Raw genomic sequence first — 11,755 nt, forward strand, 5'->3', positions numbered from 1 at the left:
GAAGAATAATTAGATTCCTTTAGTTCAGGTTAGTATCATTTCCCACCTAACACCATGCCTTACGCATAGTAAGTGCTCAAAAATATTTTCAATTTAATTATTCTTTACAAGATACTTAGCACCAAGGGATGTGGCATTTTTCCAATGTTGACAACAACACTTCAGCTGAAAAATCCCCATATTTATAAAATGTGGTGCAATCCTGAATGGAGAGTGATTATGGTCTCACTTGTATTTAACACTGTAAAGTGTTGCTGAATGGTCTAACAGGAGAGAACAGAATTTAAACCAGAAACATATAAATGGGGTTCTTCTGCCAGTCAACTGTGATAATGCAGTAGGAGCAAAAAATGGCTGCTGATGGGAGGCCTAGACTTGAATCTACCGCTGTCACTCACTAGACCTCGGACCCCGATTTTGTTTCCTGTGAATGGGGATGCCAGGCTGGCTACCTCAGAGTGCCAGGGACGCTCAAAAAGATACTATACAGTGAAATACTCTTTGTAAACTCTAAAGTGCTTCACAAGTGCAAGGTCTTAATAATAGCAACAGTTTAACATTCGTTGACTGCCACATGCATAGCACTTTAAATCTGTTTTCTCATTCAATCTTCACAACCACCCCAAGACCTAGCTAGGTACTTTTATTCCCTCCATTTTACAGATGAGGAGAGACTGAGAGGGTTAAACAACTAGTTCAAGATTATACTGAACCGCAACTTGAACCAGTAAATCCTGAATCTTACTCCTAAACACTAAGCCGCTGTCCTGCTTATTGCGATTTAATACAGGCGCTGATATAAGGGCTCAATAAACGCGGTTCCGTAAATTGCTGATTTAAAAGCAGACGCCTTCCCACCCCCGCTCTTCCAAGCTTACCGGTTGCCCTTTCTCGCAGCACCTGATGCTCGTACTCCCGGCCACGGGCCCTCGCCCACGCTCCTCCCACTCCCCGCCTGCTGGCGCCCACGCCTCAGTGTTTCTACGCATGCGTTGGGGAGACCTGCGCAAGTCCAGTGGACCAGCGGGGGCTGAGGGACCTCTCAGACCCTCCTCGCCCGGCCCCACCCTGCTGGGCCCCGCCTGCTCTCGGTGGCTGCTGCTGCTGCCGTCGCCGCCTGGGGAAAGCTAGAGGATGAGTTGAATCTCCGCAGTTGTCACTGTCTCTACCGCTACCTACAGGTGCTTTGGGTCTGGCCGGAAGCCCCCTTCCCTGCGCCCACTCCCAACTCATTCCCTGGCCCACTCCGCCTGTCCAGCAGCTTCCTGGCTCTGCAGGGAGGCGGCCTGGGCGTCCCGGGTAAATAGTTTGTGTACGGTTACCATGGAGACACTGGCCGGCCCAGCCGAGTGGGCGAGCCAGCAGGCTGGCTAGCTGGCTGGCGGGCAGAGTGAAGATGCTGTTGCGGTCTGCTCTGGCCTGGACCGGTGGAGGAGGGGTAATTGCCGGGAGAGGGGAAGCCGCTGTCTGCGTGGGAGGTGAGGCGTCCCCCGCCGGTTCACCCGGCACCCCTCCTGCTGTCGTCCGCCTTCTGTCCCTGTATGGGGAGAGAGGTGATGAGAGTGTCCTGTGCACGCCTGTCGGGGTCGGGCCGCGGCTGTCTTTATTTCTATACACTGAGCATTTAGCCAAGTGCGTGGTGCTTAGTAGAAACTCAGTAGTATTTGTTGAATGAGAGTGATAGACTGAGGGACTTTGTTTAGCATACAGTGACCCAGCCAAGGTCACACAAATTGTACCTGGGCTCCTATAGGCAATACGTAGGGTCTTTTTTTTTTTTTTTTTTTTTGGAATTTTTTGCGGTACACGGGCCTCTCACTGTTGTGGCCTCTCCCGTTGCGGAGCACAGGCTCCGTGGCCATGGCTCACGGGCCCAGACGCTCTGCAGCACGCGGGATCCTCCCGGACCGGGGCACGAACCCGCGTCCCCTGCATCGGCAGGCGGACTCTCAACCACTGCGCCACCAGGGAAGCCCCAATACATAGGGTCTTAATAAATAAGTGTATATGTAACAATATGCACTAAAATATATTGCACATACATATAATGCCTTTTATAATCCATTCCTATGAGTATCACAGCACATCTTCCATCTCACCCTGATTTAGAATTATTTTACTTGGTAGAAAAGCAAGTACCACTCTTTATTTGTATCCTATTTTGTGGATCTATAAAATTCTGATCAGTTGTTTGACATAGCTGATATTCAGTAAGATACTTAAAATTCTTTTTTCACAAAGCAAAACACCCTGGTTTAAATTTTAAAACATAAAATGTATGACAACACTGAACAAACGTCATTTCCTTTCTTTTGCAATTTCTTTTTTTTAAATGCAGCTTTTCATTCATGGGTAAATTTTTTGTTGTATCCTTTTATCACACAGTGCTTGGACAGTATTTAATGTTTTTTAAGGGCCAGGCACCATGCTAAAGCCCTTTACATTAATTTTGTCATTTAATTCTCAAAACAATCCTATGAAGCAATTACTACGCACTTTTTACAGCTGAAGAAACTGAGGCTTAGAGATGTTAGAAGCCTTGCCCGAGGTTACATAGCTGCACATTGTCAGATTATTTGAACCTTTACTCCGGCATCTAAGCATTTAATCACTGCTTCTTTGGATACTCATATTAACACGAAAGTCATTCAGAATCATGGTAAGGGTCTTGAGTATTTGATTTGCAGGAAAAAGAGTATGGAGATGGCCAGTCTTTCCCCTGTTGCAAGCATCCTGATAGTGCCGTGTTACATTTAGCAAGAAGCCTGTTTCAGATGACTGTTAGCAGCAGAGGTAAAGACAGATCTTTATAATTAGGTATAAACTTATAAATGACAACGCACAACTTTTCCCCTAACCAATAAGAAATATTTTGTTTGAAAAGGCTGCCAGTTTCAAATTTCCTACCGCTGGTGGTGGTCATCCGCTAGAGGTCCTGTGGACATCATAAACTCAAGACAGTGATGCAAGACAGAACTCAGCTGCTTCTTTCCCTTCAAAGTGCACATCCCCTCCTGTTTTCTTTTATTTTTAAAAAAAAATATTTATTTATTTGGCTGTGCTGGGTCCTGCGACATGTGGGTTCTAGTTCCCCGACCAGGGATCGAACCCAGGCCCCCCGCATTGGAAGTGTGGAGTCTTAACCACTGGACCACCAGGGAAGTCCCTCCTCCTGTTTTTTTTGTTTGTTTGTTTGTTTGTTTGTTTTTGCGGTACGTGGGCCTCTCACTGTTGTGGTCTCTCCCGTTGTGGAGCACAGGCTCCGAACGCGCAGGCCCAGCCGCTCCGCGGCATGTGGGATCTTCCCAGACCGGGGCACGAACCCGTGTCCCCTGCATCGGCAGGCGGACTCTAAACCACTGCGCCACCAGGGAAGCCCCTCCTGTTTTCTTTTAAAAGGTCACCTTGCCCTCCCAACCTCCCTAAGTTTACATACCCAGTGTCACCTCTGCCCCCTTCCTGCCCTCTCAGATGCCAAATCCTGTTGGTTCTTGTGTTCTTGGTGCACCTTACTTGTTCTCATCTGTCTTCTTACTCTAGTTCACCTTCACTCCTATGCTTTGGGCTTTCAGTGCCCCATCCGCTAATCACAGCATTTATCAAGTCTTACTCCATGCTGGGCAACTTGAAGTGAAAGCAAGAAAGCAAGAAGGGGCTAAATTTGATCTCATATTACCCCATGGCATCAAGAATCAGATGCCATTTGAAATAAAGTCCCATGTGCTTTCTTAATCCACTGTAACAAATGCCTCCAATTCAGAAGCCATGCACCCTTCATCTGGATATTTTCTAGCTTGGGTCCGTGTTTGAAAATGGAGTCCAGCGATTACACAAATGCTGACTTTAAGCTGTACTTCATGTGAAGAGCTAAGGCTCAGAGTCTGGTGGGGCAACACCAGGTGCGCGGGCAATTCTAACCCAGTGAGGGGTGGGGTGTGCTAACAGAGACCACGGGGGACCTTGCAGAGTATGGCGGAGGGACACCTAGTTGAGGGTGGGAGAGGCATGTACAGGAAAGCTTTCTTGAGGACCTCTAAGAGTTAGCTGGGTGGTTATATAAAAACTGCCTGATCTTGTCCCTTCTAGTTTTTTCCATCCTGCCCATTCCTGCCATCACATCATGCCTCAACATCTTTTAATTTGCTTATCAGCTTGTATTTACTTTCCTGACCTGCCATTCAGTTCTGTCTCTGCTACAACTCCAGTTTTCATTTCCAGAGCTCCTTCCTCTCCAGCACACACCCCATATGTCCTGGATACTCTGCCTTGCCTCACTCATTGACTTGATTGGAAAGTCCTCCTCTATTCCAGCCCCAGTGTCAGCCATTGTCATTTGTTCAAATTCAGACCATTTTCCAGAACCTAGCTCAAGCATCACCTCCTCTAGATTGTCTGCCTGACACTTCCCAATCAGAAATCCCTTTCTCTTTCATAATCACATGGTAGTTATCTCTGTTTTTTGTATTGCCCCCATCAGTTTCTACCTTGTTTTAAAAGCAGGTGGGTACAAGCAGGACTGATACCCAGCTGGTTCACACCAAGAAAGCTGCTCTACTTGTGAAAACACCAGCATGTTTCTATATTGGTGTGTAAATAGCTGTAGCCCCAGGGCCTCTGAGTCCCCACCTTCCATCACCGCATCCAGTGGGTAATAGTTTCAATATCAGCCCTGGGCGTATGTCTTAGGTTGTGTGTGTGCGTGTGTGTGCGTGTGTGTGCATGCTATTGCTTAAGACTTTATCCGCCTCATAGAGTTAATTGAGATGATGTACTTGGGAGTACTTAGCACACTGCTTGGTATTAAAGTAAATGTTGAATAGCATTAGTGGTTGGTCCTTGCCTGAGAGTGAAGACAGTGAAGTCTGTGTTCCCAGAGATCCAAGGGGAGGAAACAGTTCATCTATACTAGCTGAATGGATTTGTTCCAGTTGTCAGGAGAATTTTTGTAAAGTTAAAATTTCTGTGATACTATCGTGTTATTGTGTTATGGTTCAGGCATACTTTACTATAAATAGACAAGCTTTCAAACTCTGATCGTTTTTTAAATTGGCAAAAACCATCTCTAATAAGAATTTGTAATTTAATAATTATAAAGAAAATACTCCCCCCCCCTGAAAAAACCCCCACTTCTTACTCAGTTCACTTGCATTATTGAGCATTTCCATGTTTGAGTTAGTTACTAATATATTAATATTGATATGATAATAGGTTAACTGAGCAGATACTACATTATTGAAACAGTTTCTCACAATATAGCTGCTAAAGTGGGATTTGCGGGGAAGAGAGAGGCAAAGGGAGAAAGTTGTGTTAGAAGTTGTGGTAAAAATTTACAGACGAAAAGATTTTTAAACCCATTATGTACATCGTTTCCAGCAGTATTTGATCAATCTAAACTCCTGTATGCCCAAATAATTTACGGAGGTCTTAGAATTTGACCTCCTTCATTACTCTATGAAAGGGTATAGTTTTCAATGTAAACTAAAATACAGCCAAGGACAACCTTAGTCAGGAATGATGGTGCGTTATTACTCATCCAAAGCACATTCTCTAATCTTAATTAGTTTTGCCAGATCACCTTTGGACATCCCTAAACTTATTAGTGCCGTGTGGGGCTAAGGCATCACAAACCTCATTTGGTCTTTGGAAGAAACTTGTTCATTTTACTGAAATGTCTCTTTTTCTTACTTCAGTGGGCCTTTTAAAGACAAACCAGCAAACAAACTTGCCATGGACACTGAAGTTGGATGTTGTGGTTCTGAATTTGTATTATTATGCATCAAAAAATTATATATATATACACACATATATATAGTGTGTATGAAACACTTTATATTTATTTTTAATAATTAACATTGAATATTTTTTAGGAAAGAGGATATCATATCATATTAGAAGTAAATGTACCAGGCCTGCCACAGTTTTTGTTAATTGTTCTAAAGTACATAATTCCGGAGACCTTGCTTAAATTGGAACTCCTATATCAAAAATTCCTAGAATAGTGTTGCTTATCTAGTAATTTATTACTGTTTTACTTCAACACCTGGCCTTTCCATAGGAAAGGAACAGCATATTGTTTGCAGTTATCATATTCTTTTCCTCAAAAACTCTTATGGAGGGTAGAACTAAACAAATGTTCTTGTTGTCTGTTGTTAAGTAACACCTTAATGTATAGAATCATAATACAGTTAAGTCCTCTTTAGTTGTCTAAGGAATCACCTGTAGATTCTACTTACAAAAATGGTGTCTTTTTAGTTTCCTTGGGCATATGTCACAAAACTTTTTTCTTTTTCGCAGAAGTTATTCTAAAATTGGGCAACTGAGATATATGAATAATTTACAGACCTCAGTCTCCCTGGAGATACAACATTTTTTTTTAATGAACACTGAATGTACTGATTAGAATTAAGTTTTTAAAATCTCAACTATTTTAAAGTGTAGAGCTGTCAGAGGTGTGTTGCCAGGTTAGCCAGGCCTCCATGGGCACACGAGCGTAAAGAAGGATCTGCATTCTCATGGCCCTTATGCGTGACTTTAACTTTTTAACCGAGGGCGGTGGCCTGGGAAAGAATCATTTGATATCGATATTCGGTATTTATTCATGTAGGACATTATCTCAAATTGAAGGTGATTTGAATCAACTCATTCAAATATATCATAGGCAAATGTAAGGCTGAACCTTTCTCTGAGGCTACATTTATAAAAGCTACATTTTTTAAAATGTACATTTATGAAAGCTGATATAGTTTGGATAGAGGCCCCATCTGACTGACTTTAATCTTTTTTTTTTTTTTTTTTTTTTTTTTTTGCGGTATGCGGGCCTCTCACTGTTGTGGCCTCTCCCGTTGCGGAGCACAGGCTCCGGACGCGCAGGCTCAACGGCCATGGCTCACGGGCCCAGCCACTCCGCGGCATGTGGGATCTTCCCAGACCAGGGCACGAACCCGTGTCCCCTGCATCGGCAGGTGGACTCTCAACCACTGAGCCACCAGGGAAGCCCTAACTTTAATCTTATACTAGCATTTTATGTGGAGGGCAGTGGGAAAAAAAAGGGAAACTTCAGTTAAACATTTTAGCAGAACCCCTCTGCCCTGCCACCCAGTGTGTTTTTTATAGATTGGAGACTATGAGATGGTTTTCCCTTCCTGGGGTGTCTTCTTTCACGATTTATCCTCTTTCTCTCCAGGTTTAGCTTTCACTCTAGGTCTCTTCCCTGCACGTCATTTCCCTTAATCGCATGTATTCCCAAAGGCATCACTGTGCACGTCAACCTATTTTTTTGAAAGCTCTTTTCCCTTCCTGATCTTCTAAGTGTAACTGCGTGGTAGGTTTTTAATTAAAAGTTGTGATTTTTTTTTTTCAAGTTTAATATACAGGAATGGTTTAAGTATGTATGGTTGGGTTTGAGCACTCCTTTCTAAATGACTGGATGAAAATAGTTGATATTTTGTACCCTATATTTGCAGGCTGTGGTGTCTACCTGAAGAACATTGCACTTTAAAAGGAAAGATGCTGTCTCCAAATGATAAAAAGTTAGAAAAGCTAGATCCGTTTTACCGACCTTCAGTGTCCGAGCAGAAGACTAGTGCAGAAATCATAAGTGAAGCACGAAATGCCTTAAGAACTGTTAGGACCCAAAGACCATTTACACCACGGGAAGACCAAAGAAAACTATTTGGACGTGCATCTTCAAGAACACCAGAAAATAGACCCCCGTCTTCCTTCAGGTATTTAAAATTTCTCTTGCCTATACACTCAAGTATATATATGTATGAAGATGATGTTTTCCCTTAATTCTAGTTATGGATAGTTGCTTTTCTAAGTGTGACTTCTGCTAATTATACCTCTTATATCTGTTCAAGATTTCTAAAGATATTTCCAGACCTTGGGTCCAAGAAGTTGCTTTGGTTTGAAATGGTTAATAATGATTGTCATACCAACTTTATAAGTGATATGAACAAAGTTTTTTAAAAAATTACAGTATACATTCCTTCTTTTCATTATTCAATATTTACAATCCTCCTAAAAGCAAGAAAAGAGTTGTTAATAAAATGTTTAAAGTACTATGTTTTTTAAAAATCGCTTCTTCCTTAAGGCTTATGCATTGAATGCTTTTACTTGTTTGGGGTCTAGAGTTAACTAACATATACTAGAAATTTTAAAAAATGATTCTTTACAAACTAACACTTCTCTTCTGTCTCCTATGCTAGCGTCCATGCATCCAGTTTTGAGTCCTCTGATTCCAGGCCCATCTTTGGCACACGTCTCAGTCCACTAGAGCTTGTGAGTACTTTATATTACCACAGGTGCTATGAAATGGCATTGGCCCTAGTACTTGGAATCAGCACTTCTATATGCTAAGAAAATGATCACATAGACCTAAATGTATTAATAATTTAATATGAAAGCAAATTCTTTTATACTTTTTCAAATACAATGGTTTGTATATAATGAAACACGTTTATTATTCACCTATAGTTTCGTAACAAAGAGGAATTTTAGAGATATATAGTAACTTGGCAAACAGAAATGTTTCACAGTATCTTTTAAATTATGCATATGTATTTTATTTTCAGTAGTTACATATACAAATAAATTATAGATGCATGTACATAATCAAAGATTTGTTACCAAGAAAACCCTCCAGCAGTCTTCCATCCCCTTATTTTTCATTCTCCACTCCCCAGTGGCTCTCACTTTAAACTCTTTTGGCACATTCTTTTGGTATTTACATCCAAATTTTAAAATAATACAGTGTCTTGCTGCTCTCTGACTTAGGAGCTTGGGGAATTATCTAATGACTTCCTGCTAGGGAAGATGAAGATTCAACCCTTGTCTGTCTTCCCACACACCTCCTCACAACACATTCACCCTTTCTGTCCCCACTGCTACTCCCAGTATAGATATATCGTAATTTTGGTTAGATCCCTTTTCTCTGAGTGTGATTATATAAATTCTGTTTATAGCTGAGCCTTGAACTAATGATGATTAATGATGATTACTTCTCCTTCCCTGCATCACTCTTTGTCTTCCCTGGTGTTAATAATTGCCTTGCTCTTTTAGTTTTGTATTATTATTGTTTCAACTCCAAACTCTTCTCCAGTGGCCTAAATTTCCTTCATATATTCAGACACATGAGGTATTGATTCATCTCCTTGGAGAACTTTTCACACTCCCTCCTGGACCACTTGCCCTGGGCATCTGCACACAGCTTGCTACTCCTTCCTGTGCTGGTTTTGTATTTCCTGTATCCCAAGTCCTCCTTTTTCTTGATTTACTCTTGTTTTAGCAGAGTACTCCCTCCAATACCTTCTTGAGAAAGGGTGTATGGGAAATGAATTATTTGAGACCTTGACTGCTGTTTTTTCTTTCTGGAAGTTTATAGGATTTTTTCTTTTTGTTCCCAGTGTTCTGAAATGTCCTGATGCTGAGCACTTTCAATGTGAAATCTTGTACCCTTCAGCTCTGGGAAGTGTCCTTGAATCATTTTGATGTGTCTTCCCCTCTTTTCTGTTCTTTTTGCCCTTTCTGGAATTTATTATTCGGATATAGGATCCCCTGGACTGGCCCTTCAATGTTCTTATTTTCTCTTTTCTGGTTCTCATCATTTTTTGGATGAGGCTTTATCTTCTAATCCTTTTATTGAGTCCTTTTCATTTCTGCTATGATATTTTTAATTTCCTAAAGCTTTTCCCCCTCTAAATTATCTTTTTTTAAATATACAGTATTCTGTTCTTATTTAATGGTTGCAGCATCTTATCTCAGTATATTAATGGTAGTTTTGATTTTTTAATTGTTTTCTTCTTTTAAAATCTCTGTTGCTTTTGTGTATGTTGGGGGGAGGGCTTGAAAAAGAGAAATTTATTTTCTCACAGTTCTGAAGATTAGAAGTTCAAGATCAAGCTAGCAGCAGGGTTGATTTCTTCTCAGATCTTTCTCCTTGGCTTATAGATGGCCATCTTCTTCCTGTGTCGTCACATGGTCTGTCCTCTGTGTCTCTGTTGCAGTTTTATATTTGCCTTGGTCTCTCTTTTTTTCGTAAGAGACTCTCCTCTGATAGCTCACGCTGCTTGTTTGGCTGTTCTTATTTGAGAGTGGAAGCATGTGGAATGGATTGGTCAACCTACAGGTGATACCTACCCAAACCTACATTTAGGGGGATTTGGCTGGGCTGTGTTGTTTGTGAGACCCTCAATAGCAATATCTTTAGGGCTTTCCTTGTGGGCTGCTCAATTCTCTGTAGAATATTTCTTGGAGGAGAAAGACTGGTTGCTAACTGTTGGGCTGCACCCTGCAGGCCTGCAACGCCTGCGCTTGCCCAGCTTTAAGACTGAAGAAAGAGCCCAGAGTCGGCAATAGAGACATCAGTTATAGGGGGCAATTTCTCTGGCTCATTAGTTACCAGGGGAACCAGCAGGGGTGCATGCCCTTCACTTCCCCTTTGATAAGCTATCAGGTGGAGATGTTCTGATCTAAAGACTAGAACAGTCACCAGCGGGGTCAGGGGCGAATATGTAGGAAGGTCAGTCATGTGAGTAGGGTTTAGGTGAAGCAGATGCTGCTCATGCAGGGGATGTACAGAGAGCAAGAGATCAGTCATTTTGAGTGGCCTGACCATACATACACTGACTTCTAGGAGCCAGGAGGAAGAAGGTAGGAATGCCTAGCATTCCATATGTAAATATTCAGTTAACATCTGTGTTTACATTAAGTACCCTGACTCTTGACTGTGCCTGGTTAGCCTGATTCAGAGACCCTCTGTTTCATCCTCTCCGAAGAACACACTCCCCATCTAATCCTGGGTTCAGTAGCCTGACTGCGTAGAGCTGGGAGGGAAGGAGTTACACAGACTTTCAACCAATTTTCCTTAGGCACCCCTGCCTTTATGCCCCTGCTACCGCAAGTACCTGGTGATACCAGTTCCTTAGACTTTCATGGAACTGGGGCGTCAGCCAAGCTGCTTCTCAATTTTTATTACTGTTTATGTGTGTGTATGTTTGTGTGTGCATATGTTTGGGGGCTTTTTGGTTTTTGCGGTACGCGGGCCTCTCACTGCTGTGGCCTCTCCCGTTGCGGAGCACAGGCTCCGGATGCGCAGGCTCAGTGGCCACAGCTCATGGGCCCAGCTGCTCCACGGCATGTGGGATCTTCCCGGACCAGGGCACGAACCCGTGTCCCCTGCATCGGCAGGCGGACTCTCAACCACTGCGCCACCAGGGAAGCCCCGTATGTTTGTTTTTGATGAACTATTTTAAAGTAAGTTGTAGCCCTTATAAGACTTTTTCCACACAAAGTTAAGCATGCATCTCATATTAACAGGGACAGTCTCCTACACCACAGTGCTATCATCACAGATCAGAAAATTAACATTACTCAGTAGTATCATTTAATGTATAGTCCATGCCCAGATGACCCCGATTGTTTCAAAATGCATCATATATTCCCAAAGCACTCATCAAAATGCCTCTGTGAGGAAGATTATACTTGTTCTTATATTGCAGATGACAAAAATAAGATTCCAAAATAGGAAGCATGAACCAGTGTGCAATAAGTATTGTATTTTGTCAGCCATCGTTGACGTATGGTTTCTTGTACCTACAGCCTTGGAAACCACTTGGGTTTTGAGCCAGCAACAGCAAGAGGGCCCCCGGTTTAGCAGCCCAGTAGGTCTGACTTGTTGAAGAGTGGCTCTCCATTCTACAGTTCTGTCGTTTGACTCCTGTGCTTTGTTTTTTTTTTTTTTTTTTTTTTTTTTAAA

The 11,755-nt window shown here is 42.3% G+C and overlaps 1 protein-coding gene across 2 annotated transcripts in view; it reads left to right on the forward strand.

The window, feature by feature from the left end:
* ARMC2 (armadillo repeat containing 2) overlaps positions 1-11,755 on the forward strand; it is a 141,948-nt gene that overhangs the window by 34,934 nt on the left and 95,259 nt on the right. The window contains exons 1-3 of one of the 2 annotated variants that reach the window (XM_024755274.1): positions 1,084-1,299; positions 7,464-7,724; positions 8,208-8,280. In XM_024755274.1, coding sequence (XP_024611042.1) covers positions 7,507-7,724; positions 8,208-8,280 — 291 coding nt within the window. In that variant the 5' untranslated portion in view covers positions 1,084-1,299; positions 7,464-7,506. Of the gene's footprint in view, positions 1-1,083; positions 1,300-7,463; positions 7,725-8,207; positions 8,281-11,755 lie in introns of those variants that run through there. The other variant, XM_024755285.1, reaches the window with a different exon arrangement.

Source organism: Neophocaena asiaeorientalis, unplaced genomic scaffold (genome assembly GCF_003031525.2).
Source record: "Neophocaena asiaeorientalis asiaeorientalis breed wild unplaced genomic scaffold, Neophocaena_asiaeorientalis_V1.1 scaffold105, whole genome shotgun sequence".
NCBI classification, from domain to species: domain Eukaryota; kingdom Metazoa; phylum Chordata; class Mammalia; order Artiodactyla; family Phocoenidae; genus Neophocaena; species Neophocaena asiaeorientalis.